The sequence below is a fragment of the Mirounga angustirostris genome, unplaced genomic scaffold, assembly GCF_029215605.1.
Source record: "Mirounga angustirostris isolate CCGP_5_RB_7025 unplaced genomic scaffold, mMirAng1.0.hap1 SCAF_10, whole genome shotgun sequence".
NCBI classification, from domain to species: Eukaryota; Metazoa; Chordata; class Mammalia; order Carnivora; family Phocidae; genus Mirounga; species Mirounga angustirostris.
In genome coordinates, this window is record NW_026991718.1 from 76,486,974 (window position 1) to 76,512,961 (window position 25,988).

The 25,988-nt window shown below is 37.6% G+C and overlaps 1 protein-coding gene across 5 annotated transcripts in view; it reads right to left on the bottom strand.

The window, feature by feature from the left end:
• TMEM131 (transmembrane protein 131) overlaps positions 1 to 25,988 on the bottom strand; it is a 241,020-nt gene that overhangs the window by 67,240 nt on the left and 147,792 nt on the right. For 4 of the 5 annotated variants that reach the window (XM_064572578.1, XM_064572577.1, XM_064572580.1 and 1 more), the window contains 6 exons: positions 17,604 to 17,720; positions 15,222 to 15,344; positions 10,394 to 10,474; positions 7,573 to 7,723; positions 7,411 to 7,467; positions 6,360 to 6,421 (listed from right to left, as the gene is read on the bottom strand). In XM_064572578.1, the coding sequence (XP_064428648.1) occupies positions 6,360 to 6,421; positions 7,411 to 7,467; positions 7,573 to 7,723; positions 10,394 to 10,474; positions 15,222 to 15,344; positions 17,604 to 17,720 (591 nt within the window). Of the gene's footprint in view, positions 1 to 6,359; positions 6,422 to 7,410; positions 7,468 to 7,572; positions 7,724 to 10,393; positions 10,475 to 15,221; positions 15,345 to 17,603; positions 17,721 to 20,410; positions 20,435 to 25,988 lie in introns of those variants that run through there. The other variant, XM_064572581.1, reaches the window with a different exon arrangement.

Below are 25,988 nucleotides of genomic sequence, written 5' to 3' on the forward strand. Positions count from 1 at the left end.
TTTTTCCTGCTTGTAAAACACTAGGATTGGATTAGGTATTTTCTCAGATTCCATCTATCTACAAAGTTTTGTGATTCTATTAATTTTGTTTTTTGTTTTTTTTTTTCAAATGAGGCACCTTTATCCTGAGGTCAAGATTTGTTAGAGGGATGATCAGATAAAGCTCTGTAGTTTGCAGGACTTCCACATGCTCTACTGAACGTGACAGAGCTGCAATGAAACCTTGACCGTTTTCAAACACGCTTAAGGTGGCAGTTCAGTAGTAACAACCAAAACACTTTTTGAGTGTTATCAGCCTGCACAAAACCTTACCAGAAATAGCTAAGCAATGGTATTTATTAAAATATAGTCACTGCAAGTTGTTGGTGGGAATGCCAACTGGTGCAGTCACTCTGGAAAACAGTATGGAGGTTCCTCAAAAAGTTAAAAATAGAGCTACCCTATGAGACCCAGCAACTGCACTACTAGTATTTACCCTGAAGGATGTCAGCTCCTCAGAGATAACCCTTTGCATTTCACTGACTGGTAAAACCAACTAACAATCTGTTTTAGTATCAGTCACTAACTGTTGCTTACTAAAGATAATTGAGAAGTGGAAAAAATATGGCAAAATTCCCAGGAAAGGCAGCTTGCATATGTTCTAAATATAATTCTATCCTTTTCTCACGATATTCATACCCAACTAAAGCTCAGTAACTCTCAAGTGAGATTCAAAGGCCCAGGACACTCTAAAACTACTTACAAAAACATTTGAGCAAGTAAGGAAAATAACCTTCCAGAATGTAACAACTGTATTTTTAACAACAGGTACACAAGTTCACTAAAGCTCATATCAAGCTGACAGTGGTAAAACTGACAAATATATCTGTGTTTCTTATTCATTATCAGTAAGGAAACTTTATGCAAATGTTCCTCTTAAGATATCTCAAGCAAATTCATTCCATCATTTATACCACACTAATGTTTTTTAAGTGTTGAGGAAAATCATATTCTCAGAGTTGCATTATAGACAATGTCAGGTAGGCTTGAACCTGGGCATCTTGACCACTTGTAGGTAAGAAATTTTTATTTTGAGACATTTGCTTCAGGAGTCCCATATCTAGAAAGATGAAGAGACTCTGAGTTCCTTGAAGGGGAATTAAAAAACCCTCCAGCTTCTGGTAATGCCTAGCTCATCCTAAGATGTTATATATTTGTGAAATGGACAGAGTTCATCCAGAGGTAAGGACACTTAAAAATGTGTCAGTCTCTATGTCTGGCATATTATGCAGAAAAATAGAGGAAAAAACCTTAGGAAGCTCTCTGAAAACTCAGTTTGCATGGTAGATGGGCTTGTCCCCTGGCTGATAAGTAAGAAGTCTAAGCTAACATCATCTCAAGTGGACCAGTGCAACAGATTACTAACTCTTTGCAGTGCATTCTCCACCTTTACAACACATAAATCAGATGTCACTCCCTTGCTTAAAATTCTGTAATTTGCTGTTGCACTTAAAATAATCAAAGCCCAGAAAGCCACGATTAACTCTCCAGCCCTCACCTTTTACATTCAACCCTTCCCTGTTTCCCATGACATCCAAAGCTGTTCCTGCCTCAGGCTTTTGCACTTGCTGTTCGCTTTGATGGGAACGTTTGTCTGCCAGCTTCTCTTACAGGTGCCAACTTCTTACTCTTCAGTTTTTACCTCAAATGTCAGCTCCTCAGAGACAACCCTATCTAAACCACCTCCCTCCCCCCACTTATATGCCATTCTGTTTCTTTTTTTGTTAGAACTTGGTCCGATTTACAATTATGTTGTATACTTGTCATCAGTCTCCCAGATAAAAAGTGAGCTCAATAGGGGTGGAAACCTTGGTTGTCTGATTTACTGCTGTGTTCTCCGTACCTAGCACAGAAGCTGGCATATAGTTGACGCTCATTAAATATTTACTGGGTGAATAAGGAAGAATGAATGAGGAAGTAAGACAAAACTACCAAAACACTGGCAGAGTTTAGGCTCTGGATATTAGAAAAAATACTACACAGGGAGCTACAGATGCAGATATACAGACAGATATTATAGATCAATAGATTTTTAGTAGAAATACCAAATATGAAATTAAAACGATATATTTGTAAAGACTTGATGGGTGTCATTATATACTAACATACTTTCAAGTAACTTTTGAGTTTTTATGGTTGAAAAAGTTGCTTTAAAAAAAAAAGCTCTGATTCATTTTCCTTCTTTGGAAAACTAGAACCTGTGTATGTTATAGGACTGTTGTATTAAATAAGGTAATCCATGTAAAGGACCTAGCATAGTGCCTGAGCCATAGTAAGAACAAAAATGTTGACTTATAATGTATCCTAAAACTCCCTAAGAGAAAGGAGGAACATTAGCCTCTTTCCTTCTCTGTTATAACTGAATTGAATACTATGGTATTTTTCCATTCATATTCTTACAATTAATTGATAATTTCATTTTTAAAGAAAATGTTTATTGAAAAAGACATTTAAAAAAAAGATTTTATTTATTTATTTGTCAGAGAGAGAGAGAACACAAACAGGGGGAGTGGTGGGCAGAGGGAGAAGCAGACTCCCTGCTGAGCAGGAAGCCTGATGCAGGACTTGATCTCAGGATCCCAGGATCATGACCTGAGCTGAAGACAGATGCTTAACTGACTGAGCCACCCAGGCATCCCCAAAAAGACGTCTGTTTTGGCCTGTTCATTGTATGTAAAAAAGTTACACAAGATTGCTTGGCCTAAGTAAAGGCATTTTCCCATCACATTTGGAGAAGTGACTGCAGGCGTGAAGTCTGCCCAACATGAAAGTTCTCATAACGACCCTGCTCTGTGCAGTGGTGTCCCACAGAGAAGAAACCAGTCATGGACAAACAGCATGGAGAACACACAAAAATAAAAATGATCTGACATCTTGAACCGAGGCAATAGCCAGGTGATCCATCAATGACAGCCAATGTCTGCCCTACAGGTGAAGAGCTGCCTTCTGCAGCAAAAGAGGGATCTCTAAATGTGCTGCCAGGAAGCTGTGCTAGGAGATGCTTTCCCAGTGGAGAAAGCACTTGAGCTTAGCAGAGAGAAAAAGGGCTGGGAGCAGAGGTGCATATACTACCATGGATACAGTAAGTGTGCTCTACGTAGCCAACTGGGCTAAAGGAGAAATCAGTATCAAAAAGTTCAAAGAAGATAAGTAGGTTGTAGCCAAAGCAATCTAAACAAATCCAGCAGAAGGAATTATACTCTATTACTGAAGAAACTCGGATAAACTAACTCAGAGAATTTTGAACAAAAAGAATCACAATTCTGGGTAAAGAAAGATTTTAAAATGTTGACACAGAGCAGTGATACCGAGGCCTTTGCATTTCACTGACTGGTAAAACCTAAAATGTGTGTGTGTGTGTTTATGGTTGGGGAGGGAAATCTAACAGATTTTCTAATTTTTCGTTTGCAAATGTGGGGATGATGATGGCAAGGGAACAAAGGGTATCTCCTACTCTCTACCATCTTTATTCATCAGATAAAGGATGTTTTAATGGCAAAGAAAAATAGAGAAAATTAACAAAACCAAAAATTAGTTCTTTTAAAGATTTTATTTATTTGAGAGACAGAGTGTGAGCATGCACAGCAGACTCCCTGCCAAGGAGGGAGCCCAATGTAGGACTTGATCCCAGGATCCCAGGATCATGACCTGCGTCGAAGGCAGACGCTTAACTGACTGAGCCACCCAGGTGCCCTCTTTCAAAGGATCAACAAAAGTGACAAACCTTTACCTAGACTGACCAAAACCACTTTTTAAATACTATTGAGAAGACTAAATTACTAAAATCAAGAATGAGGGGCGCCTGGGTGGCTCAGTCGTTAAGCATCTGCCTTCGGCTCAGGTCATGATCCCGGGGTCCTGGGATTGAGTCCTGCATCAGGCTCCCTGCTTGGCGGGAAGCCTGCTTCTCCCTCTCCCACTCCCCCTGCTTGTGTTTCTTCTATCGCTGTGTCTCTCTCTGTCAAATAAATAAAATCTTTAAAAAAAAAAATAAATAAAATCAAGAATGAAAAATGGGATGTTACTACCTACTTCACAGGGACAAAAGAATCATAAGGGAATACTATGAACACTGGTACACCAACCAATTAGAAACTTGAGACACAATGACAAAATCTCTAGGAAGACATAAGCCACTGAAAGTGAGGCAAGAAGAAACAGAAAATCTGAATAGGCCTAAAGAGACTGAATTTTAAAACTTCCCACAAAGAGAAGCCCAGACCCAGAGGACTTCATTGGTGAATTCTACCAAACATTTAAGAGGAATTTAACACCAGTCCTTCACAAACTCTTCCCAAAAATAGAAGAGGAGAGAATACTTCCCAACTCATTCTACTGGAAAACAACAACGACAACAACACAGCTATCTACCACCTTTATAGGACAACAGATATTTTAATGTAGAACAAAGAAAAAAGTGTATTATTACAGAACAGTCCTTGTCCAGAAGGGTGTTCATATTAACATACATACAGCTCACATTTTTATAAACATTACACTGTTCTTATTTTGCTCATTTTTCCATAGACTTGTGCAAATGTCAATATAGTGAAAAGAGACAAAACCAGTCCCTAACCCCTCAATATATAACAATCAGCACTATGTATTCAGGAAAATGTAATTAATTCTTGCTTTAAATAGGAATTACAAAGAAATCATACAACAGAAACATTCACTGTAATATTTTCTTATGTAAAAGGTCATTACTGGAGAATGTGCTGATAGTTTCATTCCATAGAGACTTTGATGACAATCTTTTCAAAAACTGAATCAAAAATCAAGAAAGTCACTGAATCAAAAAAAAAGAATATATTTTTAAAAGCAAGCATATAAAAATATATGCACTAAAGCTGCTATTTAAGAAGAAAAATAACAAAAATGAGATATAATGCTGTTGCTCATGCTTTTGTGTTTTGTTTCAATGGTCAAAAAAAGCTGTTCCTTGTCATCTGTGGTAGAGTCTCTTGAGGACCCCCGAGGAGGACAGGTGTGAATAACATCAGACCCAAGCAATTGCATCACAGGTCTCTCTCAGCCTGCCAACAGTGGACAGGCAGGAACTCCCAAGTAGGGCAGTTTCAGCCCACTGTAGAGTGGGGGAAGCTCTCTACCAGACCCCATTCCCCTAGTTCTTCTACTTAGCAGGAAGAAATACTAGGTCAGACAGCAGGACACTGCCTGGACTATGATCAGTGAGCATAGTTACTGTGCATTAAATCATGGTTGCCCAGGGGTGCCTGGGTGGCTCAGTCGTTAAGCATCTGCCTTCGGCTCAGGTCATGATCCCAGGGTCCTGGGATCGAGCCCCGCATTGGGCTCCCTGCTCCGCGGGAAGCCTGCTTCTCCCTCTCCCACTCCCCCTGCTTGTGTTCCCTCTCTCGCTGTGTCTCCGTCAAATAAATAAACAAAATCTTAAAAAAAAAATATGGTTGCCTGAGATGACCGTCTCTCACTCCCTCACTTAGGGTTTGTAAGCTCTCCTCTCTTTGGTCTACTCTACCAGCTGGCTATACATTCTGGGTTTGGCCATGGATGGACAAAGGTCCCTTAAGTTTCATGCCCGTTTGATGTATCTCATTTTATCAGAATTCTCTGAATTTAGGCTTCTGACATTAGCACAGGCTATAATAAAAATGTACTGCTTTCTTTTTCCATTATTCCCTACATATGTATCTTGGGGACTTCACCAGGAGGTAAGGTTGTTTTTTCCCCTAAAATTGTGTAATGGCTCCCCAACTCTACTGTAAGGCCTAAAAGTCACTCGTTCTATGTGCATGTGTGAGGGGAAGAGAGGACCCTGGTTTGTAGTCTGCTATCTACTATGCTGTAGTAGCTGCCGGTTAGAAGGGTACCTTGGACAAATATTAATAGCATTCTCACATTACCTACCATGTCTCTGTGCTTTATTATTATTTCTCTTCCCAACTCATCTGAACCCTTTTTTCCCCCCTCTCTTTTTACTTACCCATACCTTATGTCTAACAACTAAACCTGATGGAATCCTTATAACCCGTTTTTCTTTGCACATGGCACACATCCTAGGATTTATCAGAATCCACACGTCTCTTATATGACTCTGCCTAAAGAAGAACCTCAGGGACTTTGGTTCAGACTTAGCTTGGGGAAGATCACGTACTTTCCTTCTCATCTTTAAAATCTAGTGGTTAGAGGCAGAATAGGTTTCTCACATCACACTTTGAACCCAAGTGTCAGTAGGCCACCATAAAACAGAATCCTTTAGAGGTTTAATTATTTTTAACTTTGTCATAAGTTCAAAAACAAAGAATATATAAATTAGGAGAAAAGAGGTAAAAACTTACTGTTATTGGTACATCTTTTGTTCCTGAATTTAATAAATGAAGGTTTAAAACTTTTGGTAGATCTGTTAAAATTGAAGAAAAGAAATATTTCTTTAACAGGTGTGCTTTACAGCAAGTTATAATTTTTACCTTATTAGATACCAGACTGAATCTATTCTAGAACATGAAAAAGAACTACAATCACATTAATAAAAAGAATGTGATTCTACCTAACTCATAGATAGCAGTCACCTTACTCATAAGGATACTGTGTATTACAAGAACTGCCCCCTCCTAAATAACCAGAAAAACAAAACAAAACATAATTTTTTAGTGGAATTAGACATTACTAATCTTTCGTTTTCCAGCAAAGCATAAGGAAGCAAATTAATAATGTGCAATGTGAAATTATCACATTAAAACCGAATCTAATTTTCAAAAAGGGGTCTTCAATCCTAAACAACCAAATTCTAATTACACATGGCCCACAGAAATCCCAAATTGTAAGTATTTCTATTTTTTCCCTAATAAATCCTTTAATTTGAGTGATCTCAGTTTTAGAATTCGAATACTTTCTTTGACCATCTGGGGCAAAATCTAACGTTATTGTAATATAACTGAATAATTAATAATATTAATAAAATATTAATAAAATTAATAATATAATGGAATAATCCATTACTAAGAAAGAATCCAGAAATAAAGCTTTTTATTTCCTTTATTTTACTATTAAAAAAAAGATTCAGCATAACTGAATATGTGACAAACTAGATTAAAAAACTCAGAAACTATACCTTCTGCCTCAGTCTTCTGTTTAGAAGACTTCACTTATCTCATGACCTTGCTTTCCCACCTGGTAAGCAATGGTGTCCCTCAGAGGAATGGGGTATGAACCCATGAGGGCTCTGAGTTCCCAACAGTAGGTTTCTATGAGATCATGTAACCTACTGAAAGGTAACTTTCAAAGCTGAGTTACCAAGGAGTTAAAGTACAGCCAGCCATTCAGCACTGAACAGAGGTTGTTTTTTTTTTTTTTTTTAAGACTTAGAAAAATACTGTCTCTTTTCTTTACCTTGTGTTCGTAGTGTACCAAAATCTAACATTTCGGTTGAGGAATAAATTCCAGGGGCTTGGAAAAGAGAAAAGTAAACCATTAGATATTACTTTGCCCAGAGTAAGATGTATTGAAAACCAAACAAACATACATTTGCAGCTCCTTCAATTTTCTACTAACCTGTTGTAACTTCTACCTCAACAGGAAGAATGATAAACTCTGTGCTGTCTGAAGCATTAGTCTTTATTCTGATGAAGGCTGTATGATTATCTGCTTCTCTGGATGAAAAGCTGGCTCTCATCACTCCCTTGGTTTCATAAGGAGGAATCTCCTGACAAGTTAACAGACCATAATGTAGCACAGCTTTTGTCATGTTGCAAAACCACTTTAGTTTAATGAGTAAGATGACAATGACTGAAAGATGCATTATTATTTTATATACCTACTAAGAAAAAAAATACATTGCCACTTAAACAAATATATTCCACAGATTACAACACACTCCAATTTTGAAGAACATTAAATGTAAAAAAAAAGTGCATCTTAGAATTCATGAAGCATGGTATGTAATATTGAGCAAATGAAAGAAATAAAATTATCTGAAAACAAACTGTCAGTTGCAAAGTTATCATTAAAAGACAGAATTAATCTATAAAATCATTTATTCTTTAACGTGATGCTTGGGCATATAATTCGGTCCTAAAATTCTCTAACAAACAGCCATATCACCATTGGAGGGAAATGCTTTTCCAGAAGTCTACAGGAATCTCTTTAACCTAGAGAGCTTAGACCCGTCTGTCCTTTCATTTAAAACCGAACACAGCAAAACTTCCCAGGCAAATCTACAGTTCACTAACTGCTTTCCGTAAGGCTCTTAGCAAGTAAGATCGTAAACATTTTCAGGCCTGTAATGAGAGAACACTCAAATATACACTAGAAGGAAGATTCATCGGGGAAAAAAAAATTTTTTTTTTTTGAAATGTAATTCTTTCCTAGTTTTACAAAATCTGGCCTCCTTGGGACCATCAGAATTTCTCTGCACACACTTTTTGGCATATTTGAGGAGATCCCTGTGATACAGGATTTATTGGTCTTCACTTACTTCTCTATTCTTTTAAACTTTTTAGCCTCAAAGTAGGAAAGAAGTGTTTGGAACCCTCCTGGGTCTACTACAGATGCACCATCCACTTCCCCATCTCTAGGGAGCTGACTTGTCTCTGGGCTTTTCTTATGTACACTGTAAATGGGCTGAGGGTGAGGTCAAGGCCAACTGATTTTTTTCTTACTCTAGGTTTGTAGGAATAAGAATAACTTTCCTTGTAGCCACTGGGAGTATTAAAACATTATGCCATCTCTGCTACCATTGGTTATAGTTCTTAACTAATTAGAAATCTGAATTCTCTTATGTTTATTAGATACCAATTATATTTCACACTAAATTCTTAGTTCTTCTATCTAGAATTAGAATATAAATTGAATAGCTTATAGTTAATTCTCTGAAGCATTGTTTTATATACTATTACTCGCAAAGGCTTTTCAAACAATAACATAATTTCAAGATAAAATATTTTTTGTGAAAGAATATAAATGAGCCATCCATTACATATTTCTACCTGCTAATTTGTTCCTGTATCTGACGAGTTAACCAAATCCCTGACAAATTTGCTTCTAATTGCTCAAGTCAACATCCTAAAAATGTCCCTTTTGCATCCCTTCCTTGGTCGAGACTGGTCAGAAGACAGAACAAGAGGCTATGTGTGTTTAATAGAGCGATTAATAAATAAATTTGATATTCAGAACTTATTCATAGCAGTAAAGTCTGTTCAATTATGGATGAGGAGCGATCTGAGTGCCCTTGGTACAAGAAGGACACTTACTATGCCTTTCCCCTCTTTGATTAAGGCATGGTAGATAACATTTAGAGAAAAACCCTCCTATGGCAGGGAACTTTACAAATAAGGTAGTTGCTACATATTCACTGATTTGGCTAATATTTGCCAGTATTCTCTAAGAAAAAGTGGTTCTCTAAGCACTGACACAAACTAGTGTTAAATATTCAACAATATTAAAGGTGAATGTAGATCACCTAAGAATTTATCATTTTCTAAGCTGTCACGAGGGCTTGACTACGTTCCCTCTGAAAATGTCATCTCTATCAACAACAAGTCTGCACAGTCAATTCTCTACGTCAAACATATAATGGATCCTTCCCACAGGGTTTGTTTTTTCTTTTTTAATCTCAGTATAAAGCACATTATAAATGATTAGATTCAGAGACAACTTTACCAATATAATTCTGTGAAAGAATAGTTGAAACCTCTTCCTTTCCACACAGTGGGTTAAAGCTCCCACCAATTTTGTTCACTGCTCTTTCCAAAAATTACTACTTATACTTTTCTCTCCATGTATCATCCAATTTTCATATATATCTGATGTAAATTTTTTTTTTTTTAATTTTATTTATTTGGCAGAGAGAGAGACAGCGAGAGAGGGAACACAAGCAGGGGGAGTGGGAGAGGGAGAAGCAGACTTCCTGCGGAGCAGGGAGCCCGATGCGGGGCTTGATCCCAGGACCCTGGGATCATGACCTGAGCCGAAGGCAGACGCTTAACGACTGAGCCACCCAGGAGCCCCTATCTGATGTAAATTTAAAATTAAGATATAAGGGGCGCCTAGGTGGCTCAGTTGGTTGGGCGACTGCCTTCGGCTCAGGTCATGATCCTGGAGTCCCGGGATCGAGTCCCGCATCGGGCTCCCTGCTCGGCGGGGAGTCTGCTTCTCCCTCTGACCCTCCTCCCTCTCATGCTCTCTGTCTCTCATTCTCTCTCTCTCTCAAATAAATAAATAAAATCTTTAAAAAAAAAATAAAATTAAGATATAATTAAGGGAAAGTCACCCACATTTATACAGCTGATAAATGTGGTATATAATTTCTGGTGTATTTAAGAACATAATTGGTTCCAAGTGACCACACATGAGAGACAAATACGCCAGCACTCACCCACAGTTTTCTGGTGCCTCCTTGTTGGCCTGTTGGAAGTTCTAGGTGAAGATCTCCTCCACTAGAGTACATTTCTACAACCTGTGACAAAAGAGCATGTGATGGTTAAGTTCGAAACCATATTCTCAATGCAAGTGATTTGCTGTTAAACAGAAATAAGTCTGACAACCCCGTGTCTTAGAAAAATTTAAAAACATGTGCAGATATAAAAGTAAAGTATCGTGTCTTATCACTGGAGTCAGTGCTTCATATGTGTGACCAATGGTGGTTATTTTTAACTAAAACAAGGTAATTTTCATATATTAAACTTAGAAACAGTATAATTATATCAGACACTGGATTAAAGAAAATCCATCCATAGAACACCTTTTATTTTCTCCAAAGGCAAAACGGTTTATGGAAATACAATTTTTGTACTTCTTATAGTAACACAGTGCTTCTTTAGTTACACATTTATTTTTTTTAATTTTTTTCTTTTTAAAGATTTTATTTATTTATTTGACAGAGAGAGACACAGTTGGAGAGGGAACACAAGCGGGGGAGTGGGAGAGGGAGAGGCAGGCTTCCTGCCGAGCAGGGAGCCTGATGCGGGGCTCGATCCCAGGACCCTGGGATCATGACCTGAGCCGAAGGCAGACGCTTAATGATTGAGCCACCCAGGAGCCCCTAGTCACACATTTATAACAAGATTTAGCAGCAGATCTAACAACTACTATAATTGTGAAATAGTGAAGAATGCGTCATTCTGGGATATATGTAACATTTTTAATGCAGTATGACAGTATTTGGTTTCTCTTGGTGGCAAAAATCACAAGAACTGTTAATAATACCTCTGTGGCTTGTACCTACATTCATGATTTTGCTGAGATATAACTGATGTACAATAAACTACCCACATTTCAAGTGCACAACTTGATAAATTCTTGACATACATATACAGGCGTGAAGCTACCACTGCAATTAAGACATTAAATATACCCATTATGTCTAAATTTTCTTCATGCCCTTTGCAATCTAACTGTCACTCTCCGCCCCCTCACACCCCTGAGGCAACCAATGAGCTGTGCCTGGCCACTCAAGATTAGTTTGTATTTTCTAGAGCTTCATATAAATGCGGCGCCTGGGTGGCTCAGTCGTTAAGCGTCTGCCTTCGGCTCAGGTCATGATCCCAGGGTCCTGGGAAAGAGCCCCCCATCGGGCTCCCTGCTCAGTGGGAAGCCTGCTTCTCCTGCTCCCACTCCCCCTGCTTCTGTTCCCTCTCTCGCTGTGTCTCTCTCTGTCAAATAAATAAATAAAGTCTTAAAAAAAATAGAGCTTTATATAAATGGAATCATACAGTATGCACTCTTGTTCCTGGCTGCTTTTACTCAGTGTTAATTATTTTGAGATCCATCACGTTGTTTATGTATTAATAGTTCATTTCTTTTCAATTTTATGGCTATGTCACAATTTTTGATCCATTCACCTAATGATGGACATTTGGGTTGCTTCCAGTTTTTGGTCATTACAGATAAAGCTACTATGAATACTGCATTTGTATAAGTCTTTGTGTGAACATCTGCTTTCTTTGCTCTTTGGTAAATACCTAGGGATAGAATGGGCCACATGGCAGGAGACTTTCCTTTAAGGGCAGGTAACCCTATCTCTTAAAAAGAAAGAAGGGCATCTGGGTGGCTCAGTTGGTTAAGTGACTGCCTTCGGCTCAGGTCATGATGCTAGAGTCCCAGAACTGAGTACCGCATGGGGCTCCCTGCTCAGCAGGGAGTCTGCTTCTCCCTCTGACCCTCCCCTCTCTCGTGCTCTCTCTCTCAAAAAAATAAATAAAATCTTAAAAAAAAAAAAAAGAAGATAATTTTTTATTTTAAAAATTAAAAAATATTTTATTTATTTATTTTAGAGACAGAGATAGGGATAGAGACAGAGAGCGCACACATGTGTGTGGGGGAAGGACTGGAGGGAGAGGGACAAGCAGACTTCACGCTGAGCCCACCGTGGGTCTTGGTCCCATGACCCTGAGATTGTGACCGGAGCTGAAATCAAGAGTCGGCCACTTAACTGACTGAGCCACCCAGACACCCCAAGAATATACTTAAATACAAATTTGGGGTGAAGTAAAAGAATGGGTGGAAGACCTTCACTTGTTTTATCACGTAAGTCTTTCAGGGGTACATAAAAAAAAGACAAAGCAAGAAAAACAGCAATACTTTAGTATAAACTTAAAGGTTTTTGGTGTATGTTGTTGTTAACGTAACACATTTAGCAAAGACTAATGAGCTAAGATTTTCTCTGAGTATTATTACCTGCCTTCTGATTTATTACAGTGTTCCCCTATAGTCCCAGTTGTATTAATAGTGATACCACCTTAACTGATGGAGTGACTGTAGAACCTTTTCTGAAAAACCAGAAGACATCATATATTATTTTGTTTAATCTTCCAAGGCATTAAGGAAATAAGCATAACAATGTGTGGAAACAGAAGATTAAAAGGTAGACTACTGATTATAGGGAAAGAAATAAGGAAACGGGGACAGAAAAAGACTCCATTATAAAATTCAAAGGAAAGATCACATTAAAACTAGGAATGCGACATATTGCTCATTTTAAGTCCAGTGTTATTTATTCTAATTTAACAACATATAGAAAAAAAGCCAAAAATATATAGAGAATATAATTTATGTTAAAAAAATTTGCACAAAGAATGTTTATTTTTGTGTGTCCACATGTATACATGCAAATGCACTGAAAAGGGAGACAAGACACACCACGATCTGACAGGATAGTATATATGAGGAGGGGTTTGGGACTAGAGCTGTGCTAATACAACAGTTATCAGCTATACGTAGTTATTTAAATTTAAAATAATTAAAATAAAATGAAATGTTCAGTTTCTCAGCCACCCTAGCCACAAATTCAACTGCTCATTAGCCACATGTAGCTGGTGGCTGCTGTACTGGACTGAGCAGATACAGATACAGCATCGAAGAAAGTTCTATTGGATAGCATTGGATTAAAAAGTAGAAATTCAAGAGGACTTTTGCTTCACATGTTTGAATTCACCTTTTTTTTCAATGAAAACATACTCATGTTGTGTTTTATACATAATAAACAAATCAGATGCAACTTCTTATTTACAGTACTTTCTTAAAATTAAGGATAAGACTAATGACTCAGTATAACATAGAACCATCAGGTTAAGAGTGCCTCCCAGATAAATAATCTATACTGGTTCTAAGAGGGCAGCTTTGGTTTTTTCCATTTGCTCTCCTGTATGCTGATAAAAAGTCCAGTGTGGTATATATTCATTAAAATGTAATAACTGGGCAGGAGGGGAAGAATGAAGGGGGGGAAATCGGAGGGGGAGAGGAACCATGAGAGACGATGTACTCTGAAAAACAAACTGAGGGTTCTAGAGGGGAGCGGGATGGGAGGATGGGTTAGCCTGGTGATGGGTATTAAAGAGGGCACATTCTGCATGGAGCACTGGGTGTTATGCACAAACAATGAATCATGGAACACTACATCAAAAACTAATGATGTAATGTATGGTGATTAACATAACAATAAAAATTAAAAAAAAATAAAATGTAATAACTGGAAAAAGCCTAGATTAACAACAACAAAAATCAGTTGACTGAAAACAGTCAAGGAAAGAAAGCAGCAGGAATTTATGAGATTTCTGTATAATCTGTCATAAGAATTCCATCAGGGAAAATACAACATTACCTAAAGTTAGCCAAAAGGATATAAATGCTCAAGTGATGATGAAGAGGAAACACTTTTCACTTGTAAAAACAGGACAGAAAAGCATTTTCTTCTTTTGTAATGAAGAGATCTAGCTAAAAATAATTAAAATTCGGGCAGAATATTCTTATTAGTAGCCATGCTCTCCGAATGTTAGCCAAGTGTCGGGGAGAAACCCATTTCTTGCTAATTTAGCATATAATTTCACAATTCATGCTCTAAAAATCTCACTATACTCTTTCTCACTTTCTCTGTTTATGAACATTTCTACCAGGGGGTTCTGGGATGACAAGAACCATTTTGGTTGTGAAAGCTCTGCAGTTTACCACAACATGTTGTGTTTTCCCTCCACTGGTCATGTTCAAGCTACTGTTAAGGCCTGGTCGTAAACAACTCTGGGAGTGGATATTATGGACTATTGTGGAAAGTATCCACATCTCCTTCCAACCAGATAACACAATGAGAAGCTACAGTGGTAGCAAATGTCACATAGTTGGAAGTCACTGGGAATACAGGGTGGGGATTTTAGGAAGTACATGAAGGAGCAACATTAGCCCCTCCCACTGTGCAAGAGACAAGGAACTAGTGAGGAGATTTCAAACTTGAAAACAGTCAGTACTAACAGACTGAGTAAGATCAGGAGCTGGACTTTAAAAAAAAAAAAAGTTTGCTTTTAACCAGGATTCTATATTACCCTTCCCTTGGACTTTAATTTCTAGGCTGCCATCACCAAAAACTTTTTATTACCAAAAAATAAGTATGAACTGTGTTTTAAAAAATTTACGTTATGCTAGAAAAGCAGTGGCCTTGTGTGGCTGAAAACTCTTAAGTTAAAGGCAGCGCTATTAAACTCTAACACCAGAGAAACCACAGTTTGAGAAGTGGTTCCAAAAACTCAATACCTGGACTACTGTAACCCAAAATTCCAACCACAGCAAGCTGCACTAAAAGAATACCCCTACTCTGATACATCCATAAAAGCCCATTATTTTAAGTAGTCTTGAAAACCCTAACAAACTGAAATTTCATGCTAAGCATTAATTTTTGCCAAAATGAAACTCATTCAAAATCATCATCATAAACTCACCTGTAAAGGCTCACTGTGAGGATTGTGTATATTTATTATAGGTGAGAAACTGCTGTTCACAGGGACTCTGGCCCCAAGGAATGGCCTCAATCGATATGGGTTTGGAACCCCAACACCAAATACCTATTTCAAAGATGAAAAAAATGCACTTTGAGTTGCTTTCATAACTAACATTTTTATAGTTATAACTGATTGATCTAGGGCAAACTAGCGAGTCTATTTAGATGGGAAAAATCTTAACCACCTTTAAAAAGATCACACATGTAATTTCTGTACTTGATTTGGCTACATATTTGATTTGCTACATATATATGTGTATTCGGAATTATTTCTACAATATATTAGAAATTAAAATGATAGCAGTCCTTCATGAGCTCATAGAATAGACAAAAGAAGAAAATAGGGAATCAAATGATTTCCTTACTCCAACCATAAGGAGATGGATCTAGGGCCCAAGCAATTTCCCAAATATCAAGCCCAGCTCCAGGTCATACCCACATGGGAAGGCAAGGCCCTTTGCTGACTGAGTAAACAGGGTGAGCCAGTCATTCAAATGACAAATATTTAATAAGTGCTTATGATGTGCTAGGCACAAATATATACATAGTGAATGATTTAATAGTGAATAAGAAAGGTAATATGCCTGCTGTCATAAAGCTTATATTCTAGTATGAGGGACAGACTAGAGAACAATAAAAAAAGTTCTAAAAAACAGGTAATGTGATATAGAATAACTGAATAGGGTGAGGCTGGGAATGCTCTTTTAGAGAGCATGGTCAGGGCAATCTTCTTTGAGGAAGTGATGTGAGCTGATGTCACCAGCAAGATGAGAAAAATCCAGTAATGAGAGTGTATTCAGGCGAGGGGAAGTATACAAAGGGCATGAGGCAGGAAAGGGGTTGACTTGTTTGAAGACCAGGAATAAGATGAGAAGCAGGATCAAATGGGATGAAGTAGGAGGGCTATATGGGAGTCAGAACCTCAGAGGCCTGCTGGCCTTGGTCAGAAGTTTACATTTTGCTCTAAGAGCAATGGGACAATATTAGGATTTCCATGGGCAAGTTGACTAGATGTGGTTTATGATCACAGAAGGTCACTCTGACTACAGTGAATGATGGCCTATGGTAGGGCCTGGAGAGGTATGGAGGGCCTGTTGGAGGCTACTGTGTCATCCAGCAAGAGGCAATAGTGGCTTAGAAGAGAGCAGTGGCAGTGAAGAGGAGAGAGGTAGACAGACTCAAGATATATTTAGGAGGCGGACTTTGTGAGAGACTAGATGTGGAGAGGTGAAGAAAGATAGCTGGTCACTGAGGCTCTCCTTGAGAATGGACTACCCGCAAGTAGTCCAGCTTGGTCACAACCACCCAGGCAACTGGGGGTGCCTCTGTGGAGCAAAGGTCTTAATATTCTTACGATGGTCTTCACTTACTCAACAGGTGCTTGTTAAATGAGTGTCATCTATACAATACTTGAAAGTTACTCATCTGTGCAGGCTGCCTACTAAACAACCACTAAAGACTTATTTACCATACATAAACCCAAGTGCCTGACTAATCAGTTTACTCTGACACCAATTTTCAAGATACATGGTATGCTCTGGGTCCTGTAGAAGAATGTTGAAAACAAAATCATAAAATCTGTCAAGTAAGACATTAGCTAGTAAGTAAGGAGGTAAACCAATGTGTTCCAAGCGCAGTATAACACAGTGGTTAATAGGATGGTCTTTGTAGGTACAAAGACATGGGTTTGAATCCCTGCTCAATAACCTACTAGCAGCATTAATTTGAACCAATTATTTAACCTTTCTAAACTTCACCTTCCTTATCTAAAAAAAAAAAAAAAAGGCTAACGGTATCTATAACACAGGCAGAAATGCATGTAAGGTATGTAGTATAGTGCCATATAAGCAATTCTTCTTAATAATCTTGATAACCTTGATATACAAAAATTTTGATTCATAAAACATTAACACACTTTAATAACCTAAACAATAATTACACATAAAAAGAACAAATTTTAAACATTTACTAAAGAAAAGCAGGCATGTATGTTTTAATCTTGAAATTATTATCAAGTATGCTTCATAAATGTGCAAAGTAAAATTTTAAAAAAATTAAGTCAGTATAAAATATTTTTTACTATTATTTTGCTAACCAATCTTACATTAATGCTTTAGCTGTAGCTTTAAAAGATTGTTCAGTTTGATTTGCACAGGGATAGTCACAGACACAGCAGTAAATAAAAATGCTCTAAGTCCAAACTCTTACATTTCTTATTATCCCCGAGTTTTTAAAGAGACTTCTTGATAGGCTGTCATATGATACATCAGAGATGAGGACTATATTTTATAAAATAAATGAAAGTTTTCATCCTGGTTCTTACCTGGTAAGTAAATACCCCATGATTGGATGTGTTAATAAATAAAGTATTTTCTACATTTCCCACTACTCTTGCAAGAAAAACTACATCAAATGATGTATTTCCTCCTGGAAGTATTTTCTGAAAAAGAACAGCAATAAATAAAGTTAAATTAATAACTAAAAAATCTGATTATGCTGACCACAATTAAATAGTTGAAGTTCTCTAAAACAATCATCTTAGAATCATTTCCATGAACTAGCTTCTCCCCCATGATGGTTTAAGCTTTAAATTAGCTCAATTATTCTGCTATGGAAAATAATAAAAAAGATGTCTTCATATTGATGTCTACAGTCATATAGCTTTGTCAATTACCAGCCTAAAACGCTGTACAGCAGATGGTTTCCTTAGATTCCGTTCATTCAACAATCACTAGGCTGGAATGAAGTGCCTAATTATAGGCTGCTCCCTCACCACATAATCAGGCAGGAGTTTAGCCAAAGCTGAGCTTCTTATATAGATGTACTACTCTACTATTAAGCAGCAACTTGTACTATTCCAAAGAAGAAATAACCCCAGGCTTCAACCCCTTGACCTCCGTCACCCATTCACACAAGGCACTGTATGGGCCCACAACTTAAATCAGGAAAGAAGGCAGGGGTGGCAGTTATGTGCAGAAACTCACTCCCGTTATTATGTGCAGATTGAGGATGTCACTGTAGTTAGTGAAATAAAACTTTATTACAACAAAACAATTACACTACTCCATGGACTTCAAGGGACTTTGACTGCAGTTCTGTCTGCAATGAAGCTCTACAATGCAGAGTCATCAACCTCTCTCTTTCTGCCTCTATGGCTCGAACTCTAAAACGCTCCCCAGATCGTAGCTTAGCTTATCAACAACCAAAAGAATGATCTACGAAATCATAACTTTTCTTGAACCTATCACAGAATTTGTGTAACAGGTAGCCCAAAATTTAAGGAAAGACAAGCACCTCCAAAGAGATGGAATGTATTGGCTCACCCATGGCAGAGAACAGGAAGATGAGGCTACCATATAAGAGGGTAAAATGCATTCAGCTAAAATTTTTATACTCTGCTAAAAGCTGATAGCAGGCTAAAAGGAGAGTATACAACCACTAGAAGCTGCAGACACTACATGGAGGTAACACTTGAACCAAAGTCAGTAACAGGAAGATACTTGCTAAATCTCTAAGTAGCTTGAAATTAACACACTTCTAAATAACCCACTGATGAAAAAAGCAGTCACAGGGAAATTAAAATATTCTGAATCAACTGAAAATTAAAAAACAACATATCAAAATTTGTTGGCTGCAGCTAAAGCAACATTTGGAGGGAAATGTACAGTATTACATGCTAATTTTGAGAAGAAATGCTTCAAATCAATAATCTATGTTTCTACCTTGAGAAACTAAAACAAAAGAGTAGATTAAACCCAAAATATACAAAAGGAAGAAAATAACAGACAAAAGCAGAAAGGAATAAAACAGAAAACAGAAAATAGCAAAAGGTCAATAAAACCAAAGATAATGCTCAAAAAGATCCATAAAACCCTAGACAAAATAAACTAAGATTAAAAAGGAAGAAGACAAAAATATAAGAAACTGAAATGTGGACATTAATTTATACCTTTTACACATAAAAGGATGATTAAAGAATATTACAAACAACTATGACCATAAATTTAATAACTACAAGAAATGGACACATTCTTTGAAAAACATAATCTGCCAAAGCTCATTCAAAATGAAATAGATGATCAGGACAGACCTACACCCATTAAAGAAGTTTAATTTGTAGTTTAAGACCTTCCCACAAAGAAAAGCCCAAGCCCAGATGGTTTCATTGGCAGAATGGTAGAATTCTCTACCATCTATTGAAGAAGGAATTAATATCTATCTTACGTACTTTACAACATACAGAAAAGGAAAGAACATTCCCCACCTTGTTTTATTGGTTCAGCATCACCCTGATACCAAGGCCAAAGACTTGATGAGAAAAGAAAACTACAAGTCAATATGCCTCATGAATGTAGACATACAATCAACATACAATATTGGCAAATTAAATCCAGTCAATATATAAAAAGTAGTAATACACCATACGACTAAGTGGTTTTTATCTTGACAATGCAACTCTAGTTCAACATGTAAAAGTCAAATCAATGTAATTGATATTATCAACTTACTAAAGAAGAAAAGTCAGATGGTCATTTCAAAAGGTACATAAAACGAGTTGACAAAATTCAATATCCACTCATGATTAGAAATCTCAGTAAACTGGTCAGAAGAGAAATTCCTTAACCTGATAAACAGCATCTAAAAACCCTTAGAACTACCATATTTCATGGTGAATGACTGAATGTTTTCCTGCTGAAATGTGGAACAAGGCAAGGATGTCCTCTCATGACAGCTGATCAACATTATATTGGAAGTATTGGTCAGCGCAATGAGGCAAGAAAAAGAAACAAGAGGCATACACATTAGAAAGTAAGAACAATCTGTCTTTATTAACAAACAACATAGCTGTCTACATGAAGAACTCCAAAAATATCTTCAAAAATCCTCCCAGAATAAAAGAGTTTAAACAAATCACAGGTATCAAGGTCAATGTATAACGATCATTTTTGTATTTCCATATACTAGCCACGAACACTAGAATTCTAATTTTTAAAAAAGCATCATTCACAATCACACACACAAAAACGTTGAGGTGTAAATCTATTAATGTGAAAATTCTGTAAGATGAAAACTACAAAATATTGTTAAAAGAAATCAAAAGAAGCCTTTAAAAAAAAATGGGAGACATACTGTGTTCATGGATCAGAAGACTCAATATTGTTAAGATGTTAATTCTTCCCAAACTGATTTACATATCCAATGCAACTGCAATAAAAATTTCAGTATAAGGAGAAAAGGTTGTATGCAACGTGAGATAATATCCTACAGCAAAAAAAGTACACTGCTGATAAGAAAACTGATGAAATTCATGTAAGTTTTTTTTTAAGATTTTATTTATTTATTTGAGAGAGAGGTGAGAGAGCAATGGAGCGAGAGAGAGAGCCTGAAGAATGGGGGGAGGGGCAGAGAGAGTGGGAGAAGCAGGCTCCCTGCTGAGCAAGGAGTCAGATGCGGGGCTCCATCTGAGGACCCTGGGCTCATGACCCGAGTCGAAGGCAGACGCTTCACCACTGAGCCACCCAGGCGCCCCTCATATAAGTTTTTTAGTAATACTGTACCAATGTTAATTTCCTTGTTATGATAATTGTACTATGATTATATAAGATGTTAGCACTAGGAAAAACTGGGGTGAGGGATACAAGGGGACTATCTATACTTACTTTTTTATACATTTAAGAGTACTTCAAAATAACATAATAAAAAAATCTCAGCAAGATTTAAAACAAAAGAAATTGACAAGCTGATCCCAAAATTTAGATGGCAAGAAAAGGGAATAAAAAGAGCAAAACAGGGGCACCTGGGTAACTCGGTTGGTTAAGTGTCTGCCTTTGGCTCAGGTCATGATCTCCAGGTCCTGGGATTGAGCCCTGTGTGGAGCCTGCTTCTCCCTCTCCCTCTGCCCACTCACCCCGCCGTTCATGCTCTCTTTTTCTCAAATAAATAAATAAATAAATAAATAAATAAATAAATAAAGTCTTTTAGAAAAAATCTTAAAAAAAAAAAAAGCAAAACAATTTTGAAAAAGGAGAAAACTGGAGGGCTCACAATATCTAAGAATTATTTAAAAGCTACAGTAGGGGTGCCTGGGTGGCTCAGTCGGTTAAGCGGCTGCCTTCGGCTCAGGTCATGATCCTGGGGTCCTGGGATTGAGCCCCATGTCTGGCTCCCTGCTCAGCAGAGAGCCTGCTTCTCCATCTCCCTCTGCCTGCCACTCTGCCTACTTGTGCTCTCTATCTCTCTGTCAAATAAATAAATAAAATCTTAAAAAAAAAAAAGCTACAGTAAACAAGAAAGTGTGATATTGGTGAAAGGGTAGACACTTTAGAGTCTATTAGACACATATTAGAACATAATGGAGAGTCCAAGAAACAGACCCACACTTACAAGGTCAACGGATTTTTGACAAAAATGCAGAGGGATTTCAATGAGAAAGGGTAATCTTTTCAACCAATGGTGTAGGAACTGTATATTCATATGCAATACAAAACCAGCTTGAGTCAGAGCTCATACCATAAACAAACATTAACTCAAAATGGATCACAGACCTAAATGTAAAATCTAAAACTATTAAACTGCTGGAAGAAAAATTGGAGAAAAATTTTGTGACCTTGGTTTGGGCAAAGAGTTCTTACCTAGAAGTTCAAAAAGTATGACCCATAAAAAAAACCTTGATAAAATGGACTTCATGGAAATTAAAAACTTGTCCTTGGAAACATTCTGTAAAGAGAATGAAAAGACATGCTGCAGACAGGGAGAAAAAATGTGCAAATCACATATGTGATAAGGACTAATATCGAGAATATATAAAGAACTCTAAAGAACTCAGTTAAGAAAACAACCCAATTAAAAAACAGGTGAAAGAATTGAGCAGACATTTCACTGAAGAAAATATATGGACGGCAAATAAGCAACTGAAAAGATGTTCACCATCGTTAGTCAGTGATGAATATAAATTAAAATAAAAATGAACACTATAACTATTTGAGTGACTAAAATTAAAAACAAGCAAACAAAACCCATCCTCACAATACTGAGTACTAACAAAGATGCTGAACAACTGGAGCATACATTCATTCCTGGTGGGAATGCAAAAGGCACAGTCACTATGAGAAACCATTAAGTATATCCTTAGTGTAAGACCAAGCAATTCCACTCCTAAGTATTTATATAAGGGAAATGAGGAAAAGAAAATTTATGTCCACACAAAAATCTATATGTGAACATTTATAGTGGTTTTATTTATAATAACTCTAAACTGGGAGGAATGTAAATGTCTTTAACTGGTGAATAGATAAACAGACTGTAATACTGTCATCCAATGAAGTATGACTGAGCAATAAAGTCGTACAAAGAACAGATACATCCAACTACATGGATAACATGAAATGCATTATGCTAAATGAAAGAAGTCAGACTCAAAAAGCTATTACTGCATGGTTCCATTTATATAACCTCTGGAACAGGGTACACTCAGAGGCTTGAGTTGACTGAGTTATCAATTACATGACTATGAATTGGTCAAAACTCAGAACTATACATTAAAATGGGTGAATTTTACTGAAAGTATACCATAATAAATATACATACATATATGTATATATTTGCACATTCACTCAAGACTGTATTTTAGCCTGGACCTTTTTTTATAAGGGTCTCAGTTTTTATAAGGGTCTTCAGTTTCCTGGAGCAAGGACAACTAATTGAATGTTTAGGTTTAACTATTGGTAGGCAAGAGTAAACTCAAATCTACTTTAAGACAACAAAAATCGCTAAACAATATGGATATTTTCACTGAGCACATGCAGTCTGCCCACACTTCCCACTGTTGTGAATTTAACTGTAAGGGGTCATATTGCTGGCCACCTACTTACCACCTTCATTACTTCTCTGACAGTTAAAGGACTCATTGCTGACACCTAGGGGTACAGAGAGGAGCCTTAAGACTATCTGAGAAAAGAATGTCATTTTTCCCATCTAAGATGCCTGTGCTTGTAATACAGACACTTAATTTTATAACACACCAAGAAAAAAAAGGGGGAAAAAACCACACTAAAAAATGCAGAGCTAATCAGAAACTTCCATATTTTAAAGCAAGGAGTGAGGATAACAGAAACCTCACAGGAAGGGGCAGTGAAGAAATTTGTATGACTCATTCTGGGCACTGCATTGAGGGAGGAAAACTAATTTACTCTTAGAATTTCAACTATAACTCAGGACTCATGCAGGTTTATAATCTGATTACATATTGGTGGTCCCTCAGAAACCTCAAGCAGTAAATGTAATCTTTAGTTGGTAGTGCTAAGATCACTGGTGCTGTCACTCTGGGGAAAACGCAACTTCAATGCAAGCTAATGGTGACAGTACCATGCCCTTCACCATAAGATGTGTTCCAAGTTCAGAGACATAAAAATGTTGAAAACTGTTTTAGAATCAATGAGTACGGTATTCCTGTTTGACAGCAGTTCTAATGTCAATGAAGATATTCATAAGGCCTGAGTTCTCTACAGGGAAATTTATCCAGCCAGAGAAAAACTGGTTTCCTTTAAAATATTTATGAGAACTTAACATATATATTTAAATAATATCTTTCAAAAGTCCATCTAAATTCAAAGAGGAAGGAAAATGATCATGGAACATTTAATTCTTAATATAACCTTCTGCTACTACCAGAACTGGATATCTGGTCTTGAGTTAAGTAGGTGATGCACTGGAGACCCGAGTTTCTAGTTCTGTTACTAAGAAACTGTGATTTTTGGCAAGTCATTTAACCTCTGTAAGTTTCAATTTCTCCTAAATTCAAAATGAGCCAGTTTTATTAGATGATCTCTGAGATCCTAATTATTAAAGAAACCATAAACATGACCAATCTCACTGCTTAATTCCTGTGGAAGACGAGGCTTTGCTTCATGATGTCATTTATATCTGAGGAGGGGCAGGGAAGAGTCTAGAAATGAGAGTACAAGTTCTCTTTGATAGTTCTCAGTCTCTATCAAGACTTGACTCCACTATTATTTTAGTACTTTAAGAAGATGCTGGGATAGAACAAGTATTTCCCTCCTTCTCCTCAGCCTTCCCCTCTTCCCCTCCCTCCTCCCTCCCCCTCCCTCCTCTAATAACAGGGAAAATCTAATTCCAAGTGACACTTAAGGATGTAACAGAACAGAACAGCAGGCTCAGGAACATAATCTTCCCATAAGAATTCATCAAATTTGCTACTATTTATCCTTTTGTCCCCTTTCCTGTACACTTTCTAAATTAGATGAATTTGGCAGGATAAAAAATTAGAAAACATTATAAAAAGTAATGAAGAACAAACAAGGTTGTTAGTTTTAACTTAACATTATCTGCGGCTAAGTATTTCACCTTTGTACCACTGCTTAGTTCCTTGCCGGCTCCCTCGGTAAGCTCATCCAGGTCCACGACTTCACCAAGGACTCTTAAACTTCCATTTCATATCTGGTCTTTTCTCTTATAATCTAACCTCAGACACCAACTGTCACTTGGCACTTGTACCTGGATGTCTAAGAGACATCTCAAATCTAACACGTCAAAAACTGAACTACTGATTATGCTCCCAAAATCTGCTCTACCCTCAGCCTTCTTCATCCCAGTTGATGGCAACTCTGTCCTTTAGTAGTTTGGGACAAAAACTATAGAGTCACTCTTGACTCTTCTCTTTCTCTTGGTCTCACATCAGGAAATCCTGTTGGCTATGTCTTCAAAATATATCCCAAATCCAACAGCTTTCTTCACTTCCTCACTCTTGTCAGAGTAACTGTCTTCTTACTATGGGGTACTGCAATAGCTCACATAACTGGTGTCCCTGATTCTCTCCTTGCTCTCCTGCAGTCTCTTTTTGATAAACAGTGATCCTTATAAAACATAAGCTATCATTTCATTTCTCAGATCAAATCCATGAAGGCTTCCAATTGCAATCAGGATAAAAGCCAAAGTCCGCATCATAGCTTGTAAGGGCCTTCACAGTTTGTCCCCTCCTATCCCCTTTCACTTCTCTCACCCTGGTCCCTCTGGTCTAGCCACACTGTCGTCTTTGCACACAGGCATGCTTTCACATCGGAGCCTTTGTGCTGCCTGGACCCTCTGTCTGGAATGTTCTTCTTCCATATATCCCACTTCCTTCCATTCAGTACTCTCTCTCACCTCCTTCAAGTCTGTTCAAATGTCACCTTCTAAATGAAGCCTGTCCTGACTCTCCTATTTAAAACTGGGGGAGTGATGGCAGCATAAGACTGTCAGCATAAGACGTTCCTCCTTTTTGTCCCCCTTTTTAAGCTACGGATTAGAAATCCATCCACAAACAGAAGTGCTGTTGTGGGAATTGTGGGATTCAGTACCATATGCCAGGGGACATGGGAGTTGTCTCGACCACCTGTGCATCTGGTAGTAGGTGGGCAGACTTCAGTATGGGCTGCAGAATCAGTGCACTTGCCCCAGCCACTCTTGCCATGGTGAGGAACAAACCCAGAGAGTGCTGACCTAGGCAGATGCCCATACAAGACAGACGTAAAAGTCTAGCCTTGCTGGGGACACATTCCACTATGCCACTGAAGCTCCCCCCCCGCCAAAAAAAAGTTTGGTCACAGTGGAAACTGTAAGAGGCATTTTCCCAGTGCCATTCCCCTTTCCCCTATTCCACCAAAGCAACAATCCATGGGAATGAATTATCTAGCAGTAGAGACCTTTACAA